Below are 21,523 nucleotides of genomic sequence, written 5' to 3' on the forward strand. Positions count from 1 at the left end.
AAGAACTTTAAATGCACGACTCCACAACACAAATTCAGAACAAATACACAGAGATACAGGTACGGTTTCCAAAACATTACGCAGAATTGCTGGTCGAAGATACAAAAAAAAAAAAAGACAAGCTGGCACAGAAGGAGGGAAACACAGAAATTAGACACAGGTGAAACATCAGGTCATCACAGACCAGGGAGACACGAGAGAGTGCAGAGCGCAAAGGATCTGAAAACAGACACAGGGTAAGTGATATTAAAGTAAAACAGGAAACACAATACATAAAACATGAGGATAACCAGATTAAGGAACTTTACTGTCCTAAAGACATGACACCTTTTTGTAACTCTGAACACTAATTAAAAATCTCAGTTTGGAAGAAATCAATTCTTATTTACATTTATATGGGAAGATGAATATTGATGCAGATAGATGATAGATGCTGCAGTCAGACTTTAACATCACCATGATGTTCAATGACTAAGTGAGCTTGTACCTGTTACTTACTGTTAAAATTTCAGAAAGTCCAGATATGCTTCTATATTTATTAAACCAAACGGGGGGGGGGAGGGGAGATAATATTTCAAACTCACTACTTTGTTTAGTCTCCTGCCACCTCAAATGCACAAAAATACACATTATGGCTCCTACAATTACATTATTATTCTATCTTCTTTTTTTCAGTTTACCTGTGATTACATGTATATGTTTTCTCCAGATTCATTTTTCTTGCTATTTTAGGATAACAAAGCTGGTTTTCCCGTGATGAGGAGTTAATTTCTTGAGACCTGAGAATCAATCAAAATGAACTTGTTGTCATGAGAGAAAAAGAGCAAAATAAACTTCATGAATCCATGTCCGAGGCTTCGCTATCAGTAGACTTTTCTTATCTTAGACTGACTGGAAAGATTATGAACCTTGGCATGAATGGCCATGTTGTTGAAATCTAATGGTTCAACTGGATGGAGGTCAGTGGATAAAAAGGAGAGTTTGGCAGAGTAAGATTCTTTATAGAGAGCAGATTCTGGATCTGATAGCAGGATGTGTTGGACCCAGCTGTGCCTGCTGGCCTTTCTGGTCTTTTCCCCGCTCAAGTCTCGGGCTGGTCAAACTCCGTTGTAAGTAAACATGCTTTCCCTTCACACAATATTCTAACCCTGAATGCCTGCAATGTATGGAAAAAAGAGATGATTGGTTGCTCAATGTGGTTAAAGAGAAAAGTGTAAATAAAAAGGGTTGGGTGTTTCTGAAAAACAGAAGAAAATGTTTAACACACAGGAAGGGGAAAAGCAGCCTCTCCAAAAAATTATGCTTTTTTACATTTTAATGCTCTGAGATCCTGGTCCCCCCTTCTTCACAATATAATGTGCTGCATTTCTTAATCAGTGTAACAAATATTTCCAAAGTTTTAAAGAATGAAAAGGTCATTTATTTATGTCCTGGAGCTAAACTTAAATGTATGCAACAATAAGTCAAATCAATTTTAGCATGTGCAATGAGATACACTTTAATAACCAGATTTAGTTAATAAGTTCCAGATCCCATGTTTGTGTAACAATTCCGGGATTTATTTGTAACTAGTGCGAGTAAAATGACCTTAAAGTTGAGTTTGCACAGCAAACAACCCACATGACTGTTGAAATGTTTTATTTATCTAGTTGGCCATTGGTCAGGATAATCATTGCTTAATATAGAAAATCCATAGTGAAGCTCATACTCATCATCACATTACACATAAAAATGTAAGTATTCAAACTTAACCCACCAATGACGTAGAGGAAGAATGAGGAATATTTTACAGATCAATCAGAAATCATATGGTCTGTAAATGTCTCACTGAGTCCTGACTGTCCACAATGAGTGAGAAGTGTCCATCCAGCTGATCTGCTGTTGGAGCCGTGTTTACATCATGTCACACTCAAGGCATACAGTTAATGTCTTACTACTTTGTGCTTTGCGGTCCTGTCCAAGACATTTAATACTGAGATTTGTCAGCTGTTTCTTTTGTACTAAAGCTTGGCATATTTTTGGTCGGCAGTAGCTCAGTCTGTAGGGACTTGGGTTGGGAACCGGAGGGTTGCCGGCTCAAGTCCCGGCACGGACCAAGTCCGGAAACTGGTCTGGTAGCTGGAGAGGTGCCAGTCCACTTCCTGAGCACTGCCGAGGTGCCCCTGAGCAAGGCACCGAACCCCCCCCCCAAAAAAAACTGCTCTGGAGCGCTCTCTGTGGGCAGCCCCCTCACTCTGAGACCTCTCCATTAATGCAGAGTGAAAACCGAATTTCCCCTCGCGGGATTAATAAAGTATATAAAAAATAAATAAAAAATAAAAAATAAATACTGCATAGCCAGCAGTAAGAACATAAAAAAAGCTATACAAGACGGTATATATTTCTGGCCATTTTTTTTATGTTACTGTTTGACTTCCAATGTCAACAACAAGACCTTTTTCTCCACTTATAACATGGATCTGGGGTTTTTTTCTGTGTTTATCTCCATCACAATGAGCCTGCAACTGCTAACGTGGTCTATACTCTTTCTCTCTTCAGGGAGGTGATGTCTGCCCCGAACCTGTTGCGAGTAGGAACAGCAGAAAATATCTTTGTGGAAATACAAGACCGCAAACTTACAGATGACATAACTGTCGGAATAAGTGTGAAGAACCATCCAACCAAAACCCGCCATCTGGTATCAACAACTGTGACCCTCACAAGTGCAAACAAATACCAGAACCTTGCACAAGTTACGGTAATGTGGAAATTCCAACATGACGAAATGTTATTGACAATAGTGAAACAAATAAAAATAATTGATTTATTTCACGTCAAGTGTGTTAGGATCTCATTCCAAATGTCCATTAATTTTGCTTTGGAAAGGATGTTAACTTCACGGTCATATGACCTTCACTATTCTATGTCTAATCTCAGATCCCCATAGGAGACTTCAGTAAGGATCCAAAAGTGAAGCAGTATGTGGTTCTGCAAGCTCAATTTCCTGGTCGACTGCTGGAGAAAGTCGTCTTAGTGTCCTTCCAGTCTGGTTACATCTTTATCCAGACTGACAAGACGATCTACACCCCAAACAGCAATGGTGAGTCTGCATGTTAACAAAGTGCAAAGCTCAGTACTGTTTCATTAAGAAGAGAGGGAAAAAAACTTCAAAGATACATATAAAACAGAAAATATGAAATAGCTTTAAAAAAATCAATCAATCAGAATGAAACTCAAAGTGGTGAACATTGATTGCCATGATATTAAGAGTCGAACAAGATGAAACACAAATCAGAATTGTGACGTGAGGGTCCGTTGTGTGGTGGCGCTATTCAGGATGGAGACGGATAACTTTCTCAGCAGCACTTCAATGTCAGCCATATTGATTCTGCTATAACAAGATCAACATTGTTACTTATCACATGTCCAGCTGTTAGCCAATCAGAGGCTGGGATGATTAAACTCAAGACAAACCACACTGTTGAAATATTGAAACATGTAAATAATTATGTCAATATCAACTCCAACATGTGAAAAATCTCCTTTTACAGTGTTTTTGAACATATATTTGGGAAACCTGAGAGTCTATACCGACCCACAAAATATGAATTAATCCAGTCCTCTGTTTGTGGTTTGTGTATGTCTTACAACACAAAAAATGCTTTGTTTCAGATTTGCTCTCCTTGTGACATCATAGTGGGATTTTTGTAAAAACCCCACCATTTTTATTCTCGCTACAGAGGAGGGACGTCTACTGGGAAAACTCAGGGGGGATCACTACATTTAAAGGGACATGACGCACACCAAAATGGAGAGTTCAGAGAGTGCTGGTTCACTGTAGGGTTATTTTGACCATTTGACCACAGTGAACTGTTAATAAAGGTGGAAAAGTGGAATAATATGTTGTCTTAAAAGCTTGCAATATGTATGTACTGCCTGTGTTGAATGTGTGTTGCTTTTACTGGATAAGTTCATGTTAAAATGTTTCGATCCTGCTATCAGCTGTGTTGTGTCTATATGTATTTTTTTTACTTTCTGTCTGTCTCTTAGTCCTTTACAGGATGTTTGGTCTTTCCCCCAGCATGGAGCCTGTGGAGCGAAATAGTAACACTCAAATTGACGCTTCAATTTCCATTGACGTTTTGGTAATTAACTGCCTCTTGATATAACTTAAATAATATTGTCTGATGTCACTTAGAGTCCCTCATCATAATTAGCATGGTAAAATAATCTGCCAATCCGCATTGTGAATCATGCGTTGTCTCCTTCTGATGACCTTAACTACATTAATCTAGAGTCCTGCACAGCTCCAATTTTACTGATCAGCATCCGTCCCCACCTCAAAGCTCAGTACTGAAACTGATCCGTTACCTGCAAACAAATCCTCAGCTAAAAATAGACGTGCAACCTGACTAGACCCGTGATTAAACAAAAACTTCATCTTGACTTCAAACTGTCTTTACAAGAAGGAAAGAACTGCTCATTCATGGGCTCTGGCTAGCCTGTCCAGGCTTTTCTGACTGGGATGGTCCAATTAGGACACTGACTTATCCAGGGGCGGCCTTAACATGCATACACAGGAACATCCTTTAGGTACACTTTCTGACGGCACTAATCTACTTTTATGTAACCCGAGAATGCCACCCTGGCCACCCTCATAGATATTCCACTGCGTTTCTTAGATACAGTGCCTTGCGAAAGTATTCGGCCCCCTTGAACTTTTCGACCTTTTGCCACATTTCAGACATTAAACATAAAGATATAAAACTGTAATTTTTTGTGAAGAATCAACAACAAGTGGGACACAATCATGAAGTGGAACGAAATTTATTGGATATTTCAAACTGTATTAACAAATAAAGAACTGAAAATTGGGCGTGCAAATTTACTTTACTTTCAGTGCAGCAAACTCTCTCCAAAAGTTCAGTGAGGATCTCTGAATGATCCAATGTTGACCTAAATGACTAATAATGATAAATAGAATCCACCTGTGTGTAATCAAGTCTCCGTATAAATGCACCTGCTCTGTGATAGTCTCAGAGGTCAGTTTAAAGCGCAGAGAGCATCATGAAGAACAAGGAACACACCAGGCAGGTCTGAGATACTGTTGTGGAGAAGTTTAAAGCCGGATTTGGATACAAAAAGATTTCCCAAGCTTTAAACATCCCAAGGAGCACTGTGCAAGCGATAATATTGAAATGGAAGGAGTATCACACCACTGCAAATCTACAAAGACCCGGCTGTCCCTCTAAACTTTCAGCTCATACAAGGAGAAAACTGATCAGAGATGCTGCCAAGAGGCCCATGATCACTCTGGATGAACTGCAGAAATGTACAGCTGCGGTGGGAGACTCTGTCCACAGGACAACAATCAGTCGTATACTGCACAACTCTGGCCTTTATGGAAGAGTGGCAAGAAGAAAGCCATTTCTTAAAAGATATCCATAAAAGGTGTTGTTTAAAGTTTGCCACAAGCCACCTGGGACACACACCAAACATGTGGAAGAAGGTGCTCTGGTCAGACGAAACCAAAAATGGACTTTTTGGCAACAATGCAAAATGTTATGTTTGGCGTAAACGCAGCACAGCTCATCACCATGAACACACCATCCCCACTGTCAAACATGGTGGTGGCAGCATCATGGTTTGGGCCTGCTTTTCTTCAGCAGGGTCAGGGAAGCTGGTTAAAATTGATGGGAAGATGGATGGAGCCAAATACAGGACCATTCTGGAAGAAAACCTGATGGAGTCTGCAAAAGACCTGAGACTGGGACGGAGATTTGTCTTCCAACAAGACAATGATCCAAAACATAAAGCAAAATCTACAATGGAGTGGTTCACAAATAAACATATCCAGGTGTTAGAATGGCCAAGTCAAAGTCCAGACCTGAATCCTATCGAGAATCTGTGGAAACAACTGAAAACTGCTGTTCACAAACGCTGTCCATCCAACGTCACTGAGCTCGAGCTGTTTTGCAAGGAGGAATGGGCAAATATTCCAGTCTCTCAATGTGCAAAACTGATAGAGACATACCCCAAGCAACTTACAGCAGTAATCGCAGCAAAAGGTGGCGCTACAACATATTAACTTAAGGGGGCTGAATAATTTTGCACGCCCAATTTTTCAGTTTTTTATTTGTTAAAAATGTTTGAAATATCCAATAAGTTTCGTTTCACTTCATGATTGTGTCCCACTTGTTGTTGATTCTTCACAACACATTTACAGTTTTAAATCTTTATGTTTGAAGCCTGAAATGTGGCTAAAGGTCGAAAGGTTCAAGGGGGCCGAATACTTTCGCAAGGCACTGTAAATAGTCTGAGGCCTCAGCCAGTTATCAGTACGAGACAAAGTGAATAACGTTTCGACACTACACATCAACACGCAGCAGCAACAGCTCAGAGGGTTTTATTCTACAAAGGATACATTTATGTAGCACAATGTTGAAAGCTCTTTTGTTTTCATCTTTAGACTCCAGATGGCATCACTGCACAAACTCATCTTGTTTCTCTAAAGTCTGGAATGTACTCTGGAAGTTATTCATTAGGTGAAATAGTCAGGTGAGTGGTTTCCTAATACTGTATACAGAACATTGTGAACATTTAGAAAACCATTGTTCTCCCCTTCCCCCGTCAAAAATCAAAACAAAGAACAAAGGGTTCATAAGGTGACAAGAAAAAAAATACAGTTACAGATATCCCGTACATGTACAGGCTTGTGGTACAATGTTTGCACTATGTAAAAGCTTAATAAAGCACATAGGACAGGATATACCTGACTAGAAACCTGAGAGATGTCTGATATGAAACCAAGCTCTCATGATTGTCCTCTTCTACTACTTCCTTCATCCAGCTGGCTACAGTATTTGAACCGACAGAGAATATACAGGACCGACTTGTGTAGGATGTCAATCCTTTCTAACCGAATCGCTGTGAATATTACCAAAAATAGAGTGGGAGGGCGGACATTAAAGGAATACTTCACCCCTTTCCATTAAGCTTTACATCATTGTATCATCATCTAGTTCCTCATATCTTTGACCACATAAGCTACAGACCTATCACAGATCAGAGGGCGGGACATGACAGAGTCAAAACTTCACGTCCGCCATATTACTTGGAAGCTGCTTACAGGCTCTATGGAGAAAGCTGATTATAACTTCAAACTGATATGGATGAAGGGGATTTTGAAGGTCTTGCGCAATATAGCAGCGAGGCGGCTACTTCCTGTCCTGGGGGCAGCTCGAGCTGTGGCGGACTGGTGGTGTCAGGGCTGTCATTGTTTCCCTGGACACAGACACAGAAAATTGGTTGAGCAAATGGTCGTATATGTTGTAGTAAATGTCTATAAAAAGAGCACCGCAACTACAGTGGGCGTGGCCTGCAGTGCTCTTTTTACAGATGTTTGTTTGGGAAACACATTTGCCATGATAGTTTAAAAGTGTTCACCAACAGATTAGGGAGAGTCTGAATATCTCCCATAGAAATGTTGGATATCTAACATTAAATTTCCTGTATTCTGATAAGTTTTTATTGATTAATTATTACTTCTGAATAATAATTATGGTCTAATTTATTAATTAACATTTCAATTGTTCATCAGATACATGTTCACACAAGAATGCATTCATTTGAATACCTCTATTAACGTGGACTAGAGAGTTGAAATGTTTTGCACTATTCCAACTGGGCTTTTTTTTATATAAGTAGTCTACAGTGGGTCCAGAAAGTATTCAGACCCCTTTAAAGTTTTCACTCTTTGTTTCATTGCAGCCATTTGCTAAAATCATAAACAGTTCTTGTATACTCAGTATCCCAGTATCACAGAAAACTGAAATATCACATGGTCATAAGTATTCAGACCCTTTGCTCAGTATTTAGAAGCACCCGTTTGAGCTAGTACAGCCATGAGTATTCTTGGGAATGATGCAACAAGTTTTTCACACCAGGATTTGGGATTTTGGAGAGTGGTTTGTATATTTATTGAAGAGGGGTCGGATATTTCAATGACAGAAACACTCACCTACCTGCATGCACAGGTATGAGCGCTGATACAGTACACTACAAGGAAATAATTCTGGACAATGATAATAAAGATACCTTATCTTATCTATACACCCCCTGTATTTTGCCTGTGGGTACATGGCATTTTTACTACAGCTCACCAGGACCAGCAGGCCTTTATCTTAGCTCAGTAGGAACAGGGGACCTTTGCTGATCAGCAGGAACAGACAATTGCTGCGCCACAGAAAGCATCTCTTGGGACAAGGAGATGGTAAGCAGGGAGGGACTACCAACTATTGTACAGCATGACGGTCAATACGATAGACAGACCAGAGCCCAGGAGACACAGGGAAGGGTGAAAATACAATTGAGAAGGAGCCAATTGGGAAATCCCTGGAGAAAGCCTTAAAAGCCTCAAACTTGGGCTCTCAGTCACTATGCTTAAGATTCTCAGACGCACAAATAATGTCTAATTTTGATTTTGTGTGTGTGTGTGTGTGTGTGTGTGTGTGTGTGTGTGTGTGTGTGTGTGTGTGTGTGTGTGTGTGTGTGTGTGTGTGTGTGTGTGTGTGTGTGTGTGTGTGTGTGTGTGTGTGTGTGTGTGCGCGCACACGCGCATGCATGCATGCCTGTGTGTAGTTTCGGACTGTGGAAGTTGGTGGTAAAGTTTGAAAGCAGCCCACATCAGAGTTTTTCTGCAGAGTTTGAGGTCAAAGAGTACGGTGAGTCCATTTCCTAATGTGAACTGTTGTAGAAAATAAACAAGCTTGAATTTTATTTTTGAACTGATTGGATAAATATACAGGTCATTTGATTTTTCAGTGCTTCCCAGTTTTGAGGTCAAACTGATGCCTTTGAACCCATTTTTCTACGTGGACAGTCCAGAGCTCACTGTCAACATTGAAGCTAAGTATGTTTTTTAGCTCATGTTAATAAAGACCGACTCTGATTTTCAGATGGATCAGGTGTTTTTTATTTTGTATTTTCTTGCTTTTGCTATAGTTTGAAGCTTCCCTTATGCACGTAAATATATTTTCAAATTTCTGGTTTTAACTTTTGACCTGTTTAGGTATCTGTTTGGTGAAGAGGTAAATGGGATGGCATATGTGGTCTTTGGGGTTATCTATGATGGCCAAAAAAGGAGCTTTCCAAGCTCTCTTCAGAGAGTGCCGGTGAGCACGGTTACAGTTTTATTCACCTCTGCCCATCAGTCTACTCTGTAATTCATTTGTCTGACCCACTGTTGTGCAAACACACAAAAAAAGAAAAAACAAAGACTTGTAGAACAAACTTGACTTAACATGACAGGATGGATGCCTTTTGATATTTTATCTCAATAGATTTTGAATGGTAATGGAGAGGCCACACTGAGGAGAGAGCACATCACACAAACCTTCCAAGACATCTCCAGCCTGGTGAAGAGACACATATACGTAGCTGTCACTGTGCTGACGGCGAGCGGTAAATGAGAAACTTGTGTTTGTGCTTATGCATGAAAATGTTTTTCAATAGCCCTATTCCAGACCAAAATTTCACATTTAATTTGAATGTTGCTGTGGAATAATGGGGAGTGAAGGGATCTCTACTGGAATCAATGTACTGCAAATGTACAGAGACTTGATGATGATGGCTTTTTGTGTGGAAAAAAAGCAGTTTGAAAAGGGCTTATGAGGCCTACTAATTTTTGTCATAAAATAACTCATTTTGCAAGATTGTTTTTTAACTTCCAAGAAATTGTTGTTGTATGGTTTAAATACTTTAATATTTTAATAAAATGTCTCCTATTTCTACACAAATCTGCGTGTGGGAAACTTCAAAACTTGTTTTGTTCTCGACTAGGAGTCCATTTTAGTTTTCATTCAAGCTTTATTGAACAAGAAAGCTCAGAGGTGGAGGCAAAAATGTATTTTTTCTGTGTATATTTTTCATAGGTGATGAAATGGTGGAGGCAGAGTTGAGAAGTATCCAGATTGTCACATCACCTTACACAATCACCTTCAAGAGAACGCCCAAGTTTTACAAACCAGGAATGTCCTTCGACGTTACGGTATTCTAATAAATTAAACTCAAAACATTCATTGAAACTAACAATCAAATTATTCTGAATAGTCAATTTATTGCATTTAACTAATTATATGTGCATTCACTGTCATTATGACCTTATTCACAAAAAGTTTTGAGCAGACACATTTTCATAAGAGATGTAAAATGTTTTAAAAGACGGACTTACATTTTGAGCATTCAGTTGTTTTTGTCTCTGGTGGCAGATTGAGGTTTTGAATCCTGATGGCACTCCAGCAAACGGTGTTAAAGTTGTTGTGAATCCAGGCGAGGTGATTGCCTTTACTGAAGCCAATGGCATGGCAAGGCTTCCCATCAATACAATGAAAACCAGCAACTCACAGCGTATTAACGTAGGTCTTTCTATAGGGCATTGGATGATTTTTATCCATCTTCTGCATTCCTGCAACCTCTTAGAAATTGATATTATTCGTATGGTTGCTCGTTTTTATTCCATTTTTAGGCAAGGACCGATGATCCTCGTATTTCCAACGACAGGCAGACATCAGCCACCATGTATGCTCGTCCTCATATAACTAAAAGCGACAACTACATCCACATAGGTGAGTATGTTCTGTCTTTGATGTCCTTTAATGAACAATGACTTAAAACTCTGAAGGCTGTCCGGCCTTTTTGACTGATTAGAATACTAAGAGCGATCCACAAAACCATTTCATTATTCTCACAAAGAAATGGCACTTCAAATTTTAGACATACCAAACAAATTCACACAAAGGCAAAGGTTGCAGTGGAAGCTTCTTAGTAGCAAGGTGCCAGGTGTGGATGAGATTGACCCTAACACGGTGAAGAAGCTGTACTTTATTGGGCTGTCTTTTCTGACACTCATCTTCATTGTGGGCATCTGGCACAGTGCAAGTGCTGATCACCATTCATTAAAAGGGGAAAAGAGTGTGTGCTCCAACTATTAAGCTATCATTCCACATAACCTCCGAGGATAAGGTTATTCTACCTACCTGGTAAAAGGAGGAACAATGGAAATCCGGCCTTATAATGGGAGTGGGAACAATCCGTTTTCCCTTGCTATGCTTTTTGGGGTGAGCATGGGAGTTTGCTCATCCTGTCTACATTTGTGGTGTGGGAGAAGGCCTATGATGGTTCTCCTTCGGGGTACATGTGGAAGATGCTACAGAAGTAAGGTGTTCCAGGGCTGTTGCTAAGGGCCATCCGGTCACCATATGACCAAAGTGAGCCTTAAGCCCCTTTCCACCGGCGGTTCAGTTTGGTTCGTCTCAGTACAACTCACATTTTGTGGCGTTTCCATAGTGGAAAGCCGGGAAAGATCCCCAAATTACCAACCCGTCCCCTCCTACTTTTTGGGACGCTTCTGTTGAGGTGCCAAGAATATTGAGCCGACCCTAAAAGGTGGAGCTAAACACTGCAATCCGTTGATTTGTCAAAAGAAGACAGCTGCAAACACATCACCGCTGTATTTAAATACGCAGTTGATGGTTTTCATATTTCTCCATGCTGCATACAGCCTTCTCTAAAACAAAGCTGGGCTGCATTTTGTAATGAAGAGCCACATGCCAGTAACATAATTGTCACGATGTAGCAGGCAGGAAACAGGAGAGGATGACCCAAGTGCAGAGTAACTTAATTTATTTTAACAAAAAAGGCAAAACAAAAACTTACTTAGAAAAACCAAAATCCAAAAACCAGGAGGCGAAAACACAGGGAGCAGGGAGAAGCAGCAACCAAAGATACCACGACATACAAAAGACAATGACAATGACAATGAACCGACAAGAAACTCAGGCAAACACAGAGACTAAATAGACAAGGGGTAATCAGACACAGGTGAGACTAACGAGACAGGTGAGGAACATCAGGGTAATCACAAAGGCGGGAAACACAAGGAACAAAGAACACAAGACCAGAACACTGAAGACAAGTACAAAGTAAAACCCAACATTGACACCACCTAAAACCAGATATACAAAACAAAACAATAAAACACTAAAGACTACACTTAAAACACAACACAGGAAATAAACTTACAGGCAACATAGAAGAACACAAGGACACAGGAAAACACACTAAGGACTAAAGTAAAACACACTAGGAACATACATACACAGAACACGAGGGAAATAATGAACTAAAACAAGATTAAATACAGAACAAAACCAAACCATGACACATAATAGATAAATTGCTGGATGTCTTCCATTGTTGGTTTTGTTTGTGTCCCGTTTTTCTCCTTTGTTGAATTTATTAGCGGGTTAGCGGGCTAGCTGTTAGCTATTAACTGCTATCATGTGACGCTATTACGTAGCTGACGCGGCTATCAACATCTGGCTTACATGCGGCCTACAGTACCAAATATGGCACAGTTGGCTGTGGAAATGCAAACTGGATCAGGCTTTACCAAACCAAACCATACCAAACTGTACTGATCCATTTAACTAATTGTGCATACAGTGGAAACAAGGATTTAGATATAGGGTGAGGGCCTCAGAGATCCTGAAGGAGCTTGGAGTTACTGATATTCTTTTGCATCAAAAGGAGCCAGTTGAGGATGTTTGGGCATCTGTTTAGAATAGCTCCTGGATGCCTCCCCTTAGAGGTTTTTTGAGAACATCAAACTGGGAGGAAACCCTCGGGTTGACCCAGAGCTTGCTGGAGAGGTTATATATCCTATTAAAAGTGGAAACACCTTGGAACACTTCTGGGTTGACTTGCTAAAGCTGCCGCCACTGCGACCCAACCCTGGACAACCCTGGTGATTTCATTGTTTGTCTAATGATCGATCAGTGATAGATTTAGACTTTATCTCATTAGAAAAAATGGAAATGACAGATAATAATAAATCACAGAGTTCGTTTTTTTTTTTTTAACCCTGTCTGTCAAAATGTCAAACAGCAAGAAAGTCCCTTGAAACTTCTGGTGGTGATATAACAATAGATGGAGGTGTCAGTGAAGCTATCACCCTAAAAGCGGTTATAATCTTCACTGTTAAATTCTGATGTTACAGGTTTGGGTAAAGCTGAAGTAGAATTAGGAGAAAACATGAAAATCAACCTCATCTTCAACAGGCAGGAAAACATACAAAATGACATCACATACCTGGTAAGAGAATTTGACCCGGCAGTCTGCATAAATCTGTATACACTGATATTATTAGCACTGATGTTGTTTTAAATCTGTGTCCTCAGATCTTGAGCAGAGGTCAGGTGGTGAAATACAACCGTTATAGCACAAGTGGTCAAGTCCTTATTGCCTTAACAATTCCCATCACCAAAGAAATGATGCCATCATTCCGCATCATAGCCTACTTCCACACTAACGCTAATGAAGTGGTGTCTGACTCTGTTTGGGTGGACGTCAAGGAGTCCTGCATGGGCTCGGTGAGACATTGTGTATAAAGTGATGAAGTTGATTGTTGTATAATTGAATTGCCTAATAAAATTGCTGCTTTCAATGAAAACATTACTTTCCCTACTAAACGCTTCAGTTGAAGTTGGAACAAGAGGGGCATGAGTCGTCCTTCAAGCCTCGGGGATCATTTAATATGAAGATAACAGGAGACCCAGGGGCCAAAGTGGGACTGGTCGCAGTGGACAAAGGCGTCTATGTCCTGAACAACGAGCACCGGCTCACCCAGAAAAAGGTACTTTCTCTGGTGTTGTTTCTAAAATGTCTTGAGGGAAAGTACAATAACTGATTAACATGACTTCCATAGTTGAGTTTGGTCTCTCTGTATTTCTATCCATAACTGACCTCCTCCCTCTTCAGATTTGGGATGTTGTGGAGAAGGCTGACACAGGCTGCACACCAGGTGGAGGGAAGGACAGTATGGGTGTTTTCTACGATGCAGGACTGTTTTTTGAATCCAGCGCTTCAGGGACTCCCTACAGACTAGGTGATGAGTCTTTACCCTTAGTTTGTTTTCTTTTTCGTGGCGGCTGTGGCTCAGTTGGTAGAGTCGTAGATTCTTAACCAGAAGGTCAAGGGTTCGATTCCCTGAAGGTACAAGTCTGATGTGCCCTTAAGCTAGACACTAATCCCTACCCTAACCCAAAGGTGCTCGAATAGTATGAATGTGCATACTGTATGTATATTTCTGATGGTCTCACTTTATAGCAACCTCTGCCACCAGTCGATGAACGGGTGTGAATGTGTAGTTGTGACATGCGATGTAAAAGCAGTTTGAGTAGTCAGAAGATGAGAAAGCGATATATAAGCCATTTAGTTTTCTACAGATATGTCTGAGTTATGTGAGTTATGTGAGTTTACTGTTTATGATCTGTTAGATAATTGAAACGTCTCTCTTTGTTGTAAGTCTTCAACCAAACTGCATTCATTTTCATTATGTATACTCCTTTAACAACAGGACATTACCATGTCTACCTTTCCTCTGACTTATTGTTATTATCAGGTAACACATCACGGACACCTCACAGACTTTTGTGTGATGTTAAAAGGTGTTTGCCTTTTCAGATTTAAGGTGTCCAGGCACCAGCAGGAGGAAACGTGCCAGCACTATAATGGACGTCAGAACCACCTTGTGTAAGAATCATTGCTCCGATCACCTCATTGATAACCAAAAGTCCCTGAATGTATGCATGACTATTCAGACTCTGTGACTAAAGCCCCTTTTTCTACACACTGCATTCCTATTGCCAACCAGCTCACCTCAACTTAGAAAAACACATTGACCTGCTTACTCAGTCGTAAGGAATCCAAATTGGTATAAAATCAAAATGTTTTAGATCTGAGTGCATCGGTCTGCCAAACTCTTTATCAGAAACACAAACCGGCTGATAGTTTGATTTAAACGCATTGATTTTAATGATAGTCACCTTACAAGGACAGACCTGTGGCTCCTTTCCTGTTTGTCCCTCCCGTAATCTATTTTCCTACATCTAAAAAAAGGTACAAATAGACTAAACATGTTTTTTATTGTTTGCAATTGCTTATTTCTACGCAAGTAAAGTTCTTCCCGGCACACAATAGACTTAAATGGACACAGCTAACTTCACAGTTCAGCACTAGAAATGAACCTTTGACAGTTACTGTTCGTTGAATCACACCTGTCTTTAGAGGATAGACCTGTACCTGCAGGGAACCAACACAACATGTAAACTCCACACAGAAAGGCCCTGTGGAGATAGGAACTTCTGATCATATAACATCAAAGTATTTGTCTGTACACGGGGCCTCTTGAATACGTAATAAACACAACATGTTCTTTCAAAATCCTACATTTATTTTCCCTTCAGTTCCCTGAAGTTAAAAAAATATACTTTGAATTTAATAATCAATTTGCATCCAAAATTCAGGGGTCACCACATCAACTATATCTGTCTTTACATCATCCCATTCTGTATATACATCCACAAACATTGTACTGTATTCCATAATCACTCGTCTCTTTCCCACACCCCTCTTTTTTCCAGTGAGTGATTTTGAAGGACTGCTGCGCGAGTGTTGTTTAGATGGGATGAGAGACATCCCCGTTTCATACAGTTGTGAAAGGCGGAGTGAGTACATTGGGGATGGTCAAGCCTGTGTTGATGCCTTCCTGCGCTGCTGTAGGACAATAGAAAGCCAGCAAGCAGAGAGGAAGGAGGAAAACCTCATACTGGCTCGAAGTAAGAGACACAGAGAAGAGATGTGCACCAGGGTTGACATACGAGTCCTACTGAACAAAGAGCTCAGAAATCTCTTTGTGATCACATTTTAGGTGAGGAGGATGAGAGTTACAGAGACAGCAATGAAATTGTTTCTCGCTCCAAGTTCCCTGAAAGTTGGCATTGGTTGGATAATATCATACTGCCCTCTTGCTCTCCACAAAGCCCGAACTGGTGAGTGGAAAAAGTTCATGCATAAAGTTAGACAACCACTAAGATTCCTTGTTAGCCCCCCAAAAAATGATAACATTTCTCTGTTCCAGTGAAACCACATCAATTAAGAGAAATGTTCCTCTGCCAGATTCAATCACAACCTGGCAGTTCACTGGCATCAGTATGTCAAGAACTCACGGTGAGAGGATTCTGTTACAATATGACAACTTCATCTTTTTCTTTCTTTTTTTTTTTACATTGATTAGATAAAAAAAATGAGAAGTCAGGCAACTTTATTGTGAGAGTTCTTTGTTGTACATACTTCCTTCTCTGTCACTTTCTCTATTACAGGTATAATAAGCAACATTTTCAATATAAAAATGACAAAAACAACAAAAATACTTCTTCTGACATCCCAACTCAGAGAAATCTTATTGTCAAACGTCATGTTTAAGTGAAGAGTTGATGTGCAATACGTGCATGAATAAAAAGTATGTTAACATTGACAAAACACAAGACCGACTTCAGTAGATGTTTCATGAGCATTTTACAACTTAGAATCTAATTTTTCCGATACCACATGAATGCACAATAAATCCTCTACTTCAGAGGGAGTGGCCTGCAGTGCTGTGATGACCCACTGTCAATACAGATTCATGTTTCAATGGGCGAAGTATGCCTTAAACAATTATTGCCCAATATCAATCATATATTCTTTAGTTAAAATCTTTAAGAAAGTAATTTGCAATCAATTATCCCACTATGTTAACAGCTTTAACATTTTATCTTTATGCCAGTCTAAATTCTCAACACCCACTCTTTTCAAACTTTTGCAAAACAAAAAGAAATGACTTTGTATGTTGCTCGGTACCAGACAAGACCTCTGAGGAACTCCAGGTCTGACCATTTCTTTTAAACATTGAACATGTATGAACAACCAGATCAGGAGGAGTTCAGAGCAGTCCTAAAATTCTCTAGAGCATCGGTGAAAACGATTATGATGTGCACTCATAGAAAGATTGCGGCCTGTGTAACTTTTAATAGCTTGAACAGGATTTTATTAGCTTGCATGATCACCTTGGTTTTTAAATAAAAAGTCAGAAGGTCTGAGAGAACAAACCTTTAATGGGCTGCATAGAATAAAAGTGGTTAAACTCTGTCTAATCCGCCTGTTACTAGTATCAAGAGAAAGCTCTTTTGGTTTTAGAACAGTCAACAAGGATGTGGATTTCACAAATGTGTTATAATATTTCTTCTTCTTTGTCTCTCCACCATATTTTGCTCTTGCTATATTTCTTGTGGGTTTTAAAGGGATCTGTGTGGCAAACCCATTAGAGGTCATTGTCAAGAAGAAATTCTTCATTGATCTCAAACTGCCGTACTCTGCAGTCCGTGGAGAGCAGCTGGAAATTAAGGCTATCCTGCATAACTACAGCCCACAAGCCGTCACTGTGAGTCAATCTAATCAGCTATTTGTTTCCATTCAAGACTGCTGTGCTTATAGGCTGTACCTTACACGACAGGTCACCCACCATCAGAAGGACTATGGCCTCCACATACGGCCGCACCAACCCCCAGGCTATCAGAGCCCCATGTTACAGTTACTTTATTGATTAAGAGTTGGTGGACTGGGTTTGAATGAATTTGGCTCAAATTATCAGCAAAATAATGGGTGTGCCATAACTACAGTAGCTCATTAACACTATGGGAGGGCTTAGCCGTATACTAGCACCTCTATATTCCGGTCGGTCTTGCAAATAAAACCATTAGGGGAAAGGCAAAACTCCAAAAGTCAGACAAAGGCAAAAGCCTTAAAACAAACCAATGAAATACCTTTAAAGCAATAATCAATATGCTTGAGATAACAAACACAATCTAGCATCTGAATAGGGCAAACAAAAGAGTATACCTGGCTCATGAGGTAATCTGGGGCAGGTGTGTCATGACAATAGTTGCTGGTAATCAAAGAATCTGGAGCCACAGAAGGACAGATTCCTTACAATGCATTTAATGTCCCTGACAACCACTGTAGTCTCAACCAACCGCCTTTTTAACTTGTGTTAACCACATACTTATTTCAGGTGTCTAACCACAAAGCCATTCAAAATTCCCATTGACATTGAGGAAGAGACCCCATGACCCTAAAATGCTACCTTACTTCCGGGTTTTAGGACTTGTTCCTGTGTCGCCCTATATTGATATATGTCTTCTTTTTTTTCATTCCTTCATGTTGACCTCCTGTTTGAAGGTGCGTGTGGATCTGATTGAGGACAAAGATCTGTGCAGTGCTGCTTCTAAGCGTGGTAAATTTCGTCAGGAAGTCAACGTTGGGGCCGGGACTACACAAGCTGTATCGTTCATCATTATTCCCATGCAAAAAGGACAATCCCCAATTGAGGTTAAAGCAGTTGTTAAAGACTCTTATGAGCTGAGTGATGGAATAAGAAAGATGCTGCGAGTGGTGGTAAGAGAAACTGACCCTGAAGTTGGTTGAAAGCTTTTTGTTATTATATTCTTAATGTCTTATTGCTTGGAATTATTTAAGCTGCAGGAGTTTTGATTTTACATTCTGAAACTGTAGCGCTGGCATCAGTATGGAGGAATTTAACTTGGTGTACTTTGGAGCCCACTGAGGGTCTCTGAGTGCAGCTGCACTGTTGTAATACACATGTACAACATGCATTTGTTTACAAAGAAGAGGATGCAATGCTCGTTTTCTATTAAATAACGCTACCCATTGAGATGTTACCATGCAGCAATGTGCAGTACAGGGAGCAGCAGGTGGTTATGTTTTTAACTACTTCTGTTCTGGGAGCATTATTATATACGCTTCCCCTGGATCTGAAGTAAAAAAGTATGGAAATGTACTCCCTCAGGCCGTGCATATGAAGTGAGTTGTGAATAAATATAAAGTTATTTGTTCTGGTAGCTTTATTTTATAACTGGTATTGATACCCTGAGTTATTATTTTGCTTCAAGTCCGACACATTGAGTGTGAGGTTTCACACATCTGAACATCTTTCAACAAACAAATTAAATTAACACTAACCCTCCTGTTTCACATAGTGAAAATCTTAAATTGCCCCTTCTCACTTTTTTCCCCCTCTAATGTATTTCCTCACTGCTGCTTGCACCACTTAGGACCTTTCCAGACATTAACTATAACCAATCATCAGTCCTCATGTCTTAAATCTAACAAACTCAAGGAAAGGTAAAGTGTGCCAACCAATCAAAGTTACACAACCATTTCAATTGACAAATGAGTGCACATATGACTGCAAGCATCTTTACCCAGTTTTCAGACTGTTTACATGTGTATGTGTATTCATCTGTTACCATGACATTTATGGGCTGTGGCTCGATGGCTACATTGTATAGAGACATTATTATCAAGTTTGAGATAGAGTTGTAAGGGTCCAAAAGTAAACAGCAGACATTAGAGAGACACTATTCTACCTGTTGAAACAGCCCATTAGATCAACTTTGAAACTACTATTGTCATCATAGTTCTTTGCTGCTTGTCAAGAGTTTGTTTGTATATGAAGTTTTCAAATTAGAGAAGAACTGACTGTGAAGAGGGTTTCAAACTAGATGTGCTCCTGTTGTGTTTTCAGTCTGAAGGTGTCCTGCAACAAGTACCAAAATCCATATTGCTAGACCCAGTTAATAGAGGTGCAAGTAAGTTGAATTTAAGTTGCCGCATTTAACATAAAATGCTCATTTTTAATTTTGTATTTGCTTATCCCAAAACTTACCAACTATTTTTTTTCCTTTAGATGGTATACAGGTAGTAACTATCAACAGTGAGATTCCTCTGAATGATATGGTTCCAAACACACCTACCAACACACTCATCTCTCTGACAGGTGAGAGGAAGATGCATGTAACTCTCAAACTTAAAATCAAATCTTATCTTAAACTTGAAGGTGTAATATGTAGAATTTTATTAGGATGTTTACTTTCAAATATTTCAATTAATCAAAAATGGACTAAACCTGTGTTTAATCTCTTTTTTTAGTACATACAATACCTACATTAGCAAAATGAACTCCCATGACCTCCTGCCAGCCTCAACTTCATCTTTTTGTTTTGATTGCACATATTATACATTTCAGTGAACAAACAGAAGAGATAAAAAAATAGACATTATATTGGGAATAGGTGCATGTAAATTCTCCTTTTGCATGAATTGCTTTGTTTCTTTGTTTTGTTTTTGCACATTCATTGACAACCTTGATGACCCCTTGTGTTCCCTCAGGGAGAGAACAGATGAGCACACTATTGGAGAGCGCCATTAGTGGGAACGCTATGGGTCAGCTAATCGACAAGCCTTGGGGCTGTGGAGAGCAGAACATAGCCTCCATGACCCTGCCAGTCATTGCAACCACATATTTGGATAAAACCAACCAATGGGAAGCAGTGGGCTTTGAGAAACGAAATGAGGGCCTCCAGCACATCAAGACTGGTAGGCTTCATTTGTTAGCACAGATTTGTTCAACTTAGGAGCCTTCAATTACAGGACTATACCAGCTGGCCATTTCTGGACAAGATCCAACGGTGAATAAAAGGGATAGTTTCTTTTATTTTTTAAGTAGCATGAAGAAGTGGAGCAGGGCTGATGCAAGGAGCCAGAAGAGTCCTTGTGGTGCAAAGAGTCCATGAGACAGGAGAGGAGGCTAAACGGGTGGAACAACAACAAGCATGCCCAATTACCCAAAGCTATAACTTGCACTTGGGACATGGGAAAGTCACAAAGCAGGAAGGGCCATTGTAGCTGTGGTATGATGCCATACTGAAAACACCAGACTCTGAACCTCCCAAGCAGTTGGCTGTGCTCGATTGCCTTGAGCCAGGTGTTCAGCTGGGCATTGGTGTTAGTGAGATTGCCACTGGCCTTGAGTGTGCTGCGTACTGCTTTCCGAGGCATTGGATCCTTTGATCCTGGATTGTTGGGATCTCAGAATCTTGGATGCTGACAATGTTTCCTACAAGATGCTGATGACTCTTGACTTTTCTAGTTTAAAGCGCTGGTGTGCCCATGTTGCCATCTTTTCCAGTGCATCCCGGACCCACTGTGTCCCTTGAATAGATGGAGTCATCACCTTCACATAGTCCACAAAAGCTCAATAAGCGGGTTGTATCGTGCTGTTGTCTGCCGTTCGTCCTTAGCACTGGGTTTCTCCTGGGTTTAGCAACAGATTCATGGCCACTGCATACAACCACACTTAAAAAAAGGAAAACTATTCCTTTAAACTGCAGACACTAGAACATTTTTTGTGTTTCATTACTTCACAGGTTACCAGCAGGAGCTGCCTTACCGTAGGAGCGATGGGTCTTTTTCTGTTTTTGTTGGCACAGACGGCAGCTCCTGGTGAGGCACTCAAACATTCATGACTTTGTATATCAGTTTCTTAAACTCCTTCAACCATTGTTACATCCAAGCTGTTTTGATACCAATCAATGAACTGAAGCAAACGTGACACATGATCTCTCCTCCTCCTTCAGGTTGACAGCCTATGTTTTAAAGGTGTTTGCCATTGCCTCAAATCTGGTGCCAGTGCCAAGCGACGTGATCTGTAGCGCTGTCAAGTTTCTTATTCTCAATGCACAGCAACCAGACGGCATGTTTCAAGAAATTGGATATGTGTACAGTAGAGAAATGCGTGTAAGTTCGA

The 21,523-nt window shown here is 40.2% G+C and overlaps 1 protein-coding gene across 1 annotated transcript in view; it reads left to right on the plus strand.

Annotated features, from left to right (window-relative positions):
• The first annotated feature begins 592 nt into the window (after positions 1-592).
• Positions 593-21,523, plus strand: part of LOC306820607 (complement C3-like) — a 35,236-nt gene continuing 14,305 nt past the window's right edge. Inside the window, exons 1-27 of the mRNA XM_079338488.1 lie at positions 593-1,109; positions 2,539-2,737; positions 2,917-3,079; positions 4,030-4,124; positions 6,449-6,537; positions 8,620-8,702; positions 8,803-8,890; positions 9,050-9,152; positions 9,321-9,441; positions 9,912-10,027; positions 10,248-10,394; positions 10,505-10,604; positions 13,037-13,131; positions 13,218-13,409; positions 13,517-13,672; positions 13,798-13,924; positions 14,503-14,571; positions 15,462-15,656; positions 15,749-15,869; positions 15,959-16,047; positions 17,160-17,299; positions 18,097-18,312; positions 19,463-19,526; positions 19,625-19,714; positions 20,107-20,313; positions 21,144-21,219; positions 21,354-21,513. Of these exons, the coding sequence (XP_079194614.1) occupies positions 1,033-1,109; positions 2,539-2,737; positions 2,917-3,079; positions 4,030-4,124; positions 6,449-6,537; positions 8,620-8,702; positions 8,803-8,890; positions 9,050-9,152; positions 9,321-9,441; positions 9,912-10,027; positions 10,248-10,394; positions 10,505-10,604; positions 13,037-13,131; positions 13,218-13,409; positions 13,517-13,672; positions 13,798-13,924; positions 14,503-14,571; positions 15,462-15,656; positions 15,749-15,869; positions 15,959-16,047; positions 17,160-17,299; positions 18,097-18,312; positions 19,463-19,526; positions 19,625-19,714; positions 20,107-20,313; positions 21,144-21,219; positions 21,354-21,513 (3,378 nt within the window). The 5' untranslated portion in view covers positions 593-1,032. The remainder of the gene's footprint in view (positions 1,110-2,538; positions 2,738-2,916; positions 3,080-4,029; positions 4,125-6,448; positions 6,538-8,619; positions 8,703-8,802; positions 8,891-9,049; positions 9,153-9,320; positions 9,442-9,911; positions 10,028-10,247; positions 10,395-10,504; positions 10,605-13,036; positions 13,132-13,217; positions 13,410-13,516; positions 13,673-13,797; positions 13,925-14,502; positions 14,572-15,461; positions 15,657-15,748; positions 15,870-15,958; positions 16,048-17,159; positions 17,300-18,096; positions 18,313-19,462; positions 19,527-19,624; positions 19,715-20,106; positions 20,314-21,143; positions 21,220-21,353; positions 21,514-21,523) is intronic.

Source organism: Symphodus melops (assembly GCF_947650265.1).
Source record: "Symphodus melops genome assembly, chromosome: 2".
NCBI classification, from domain to species: Eukaryota; Metazoa; Chordata; class Actinopteri; order Labriformes; family Labridae; genus Symphodus; species Symphodus melops.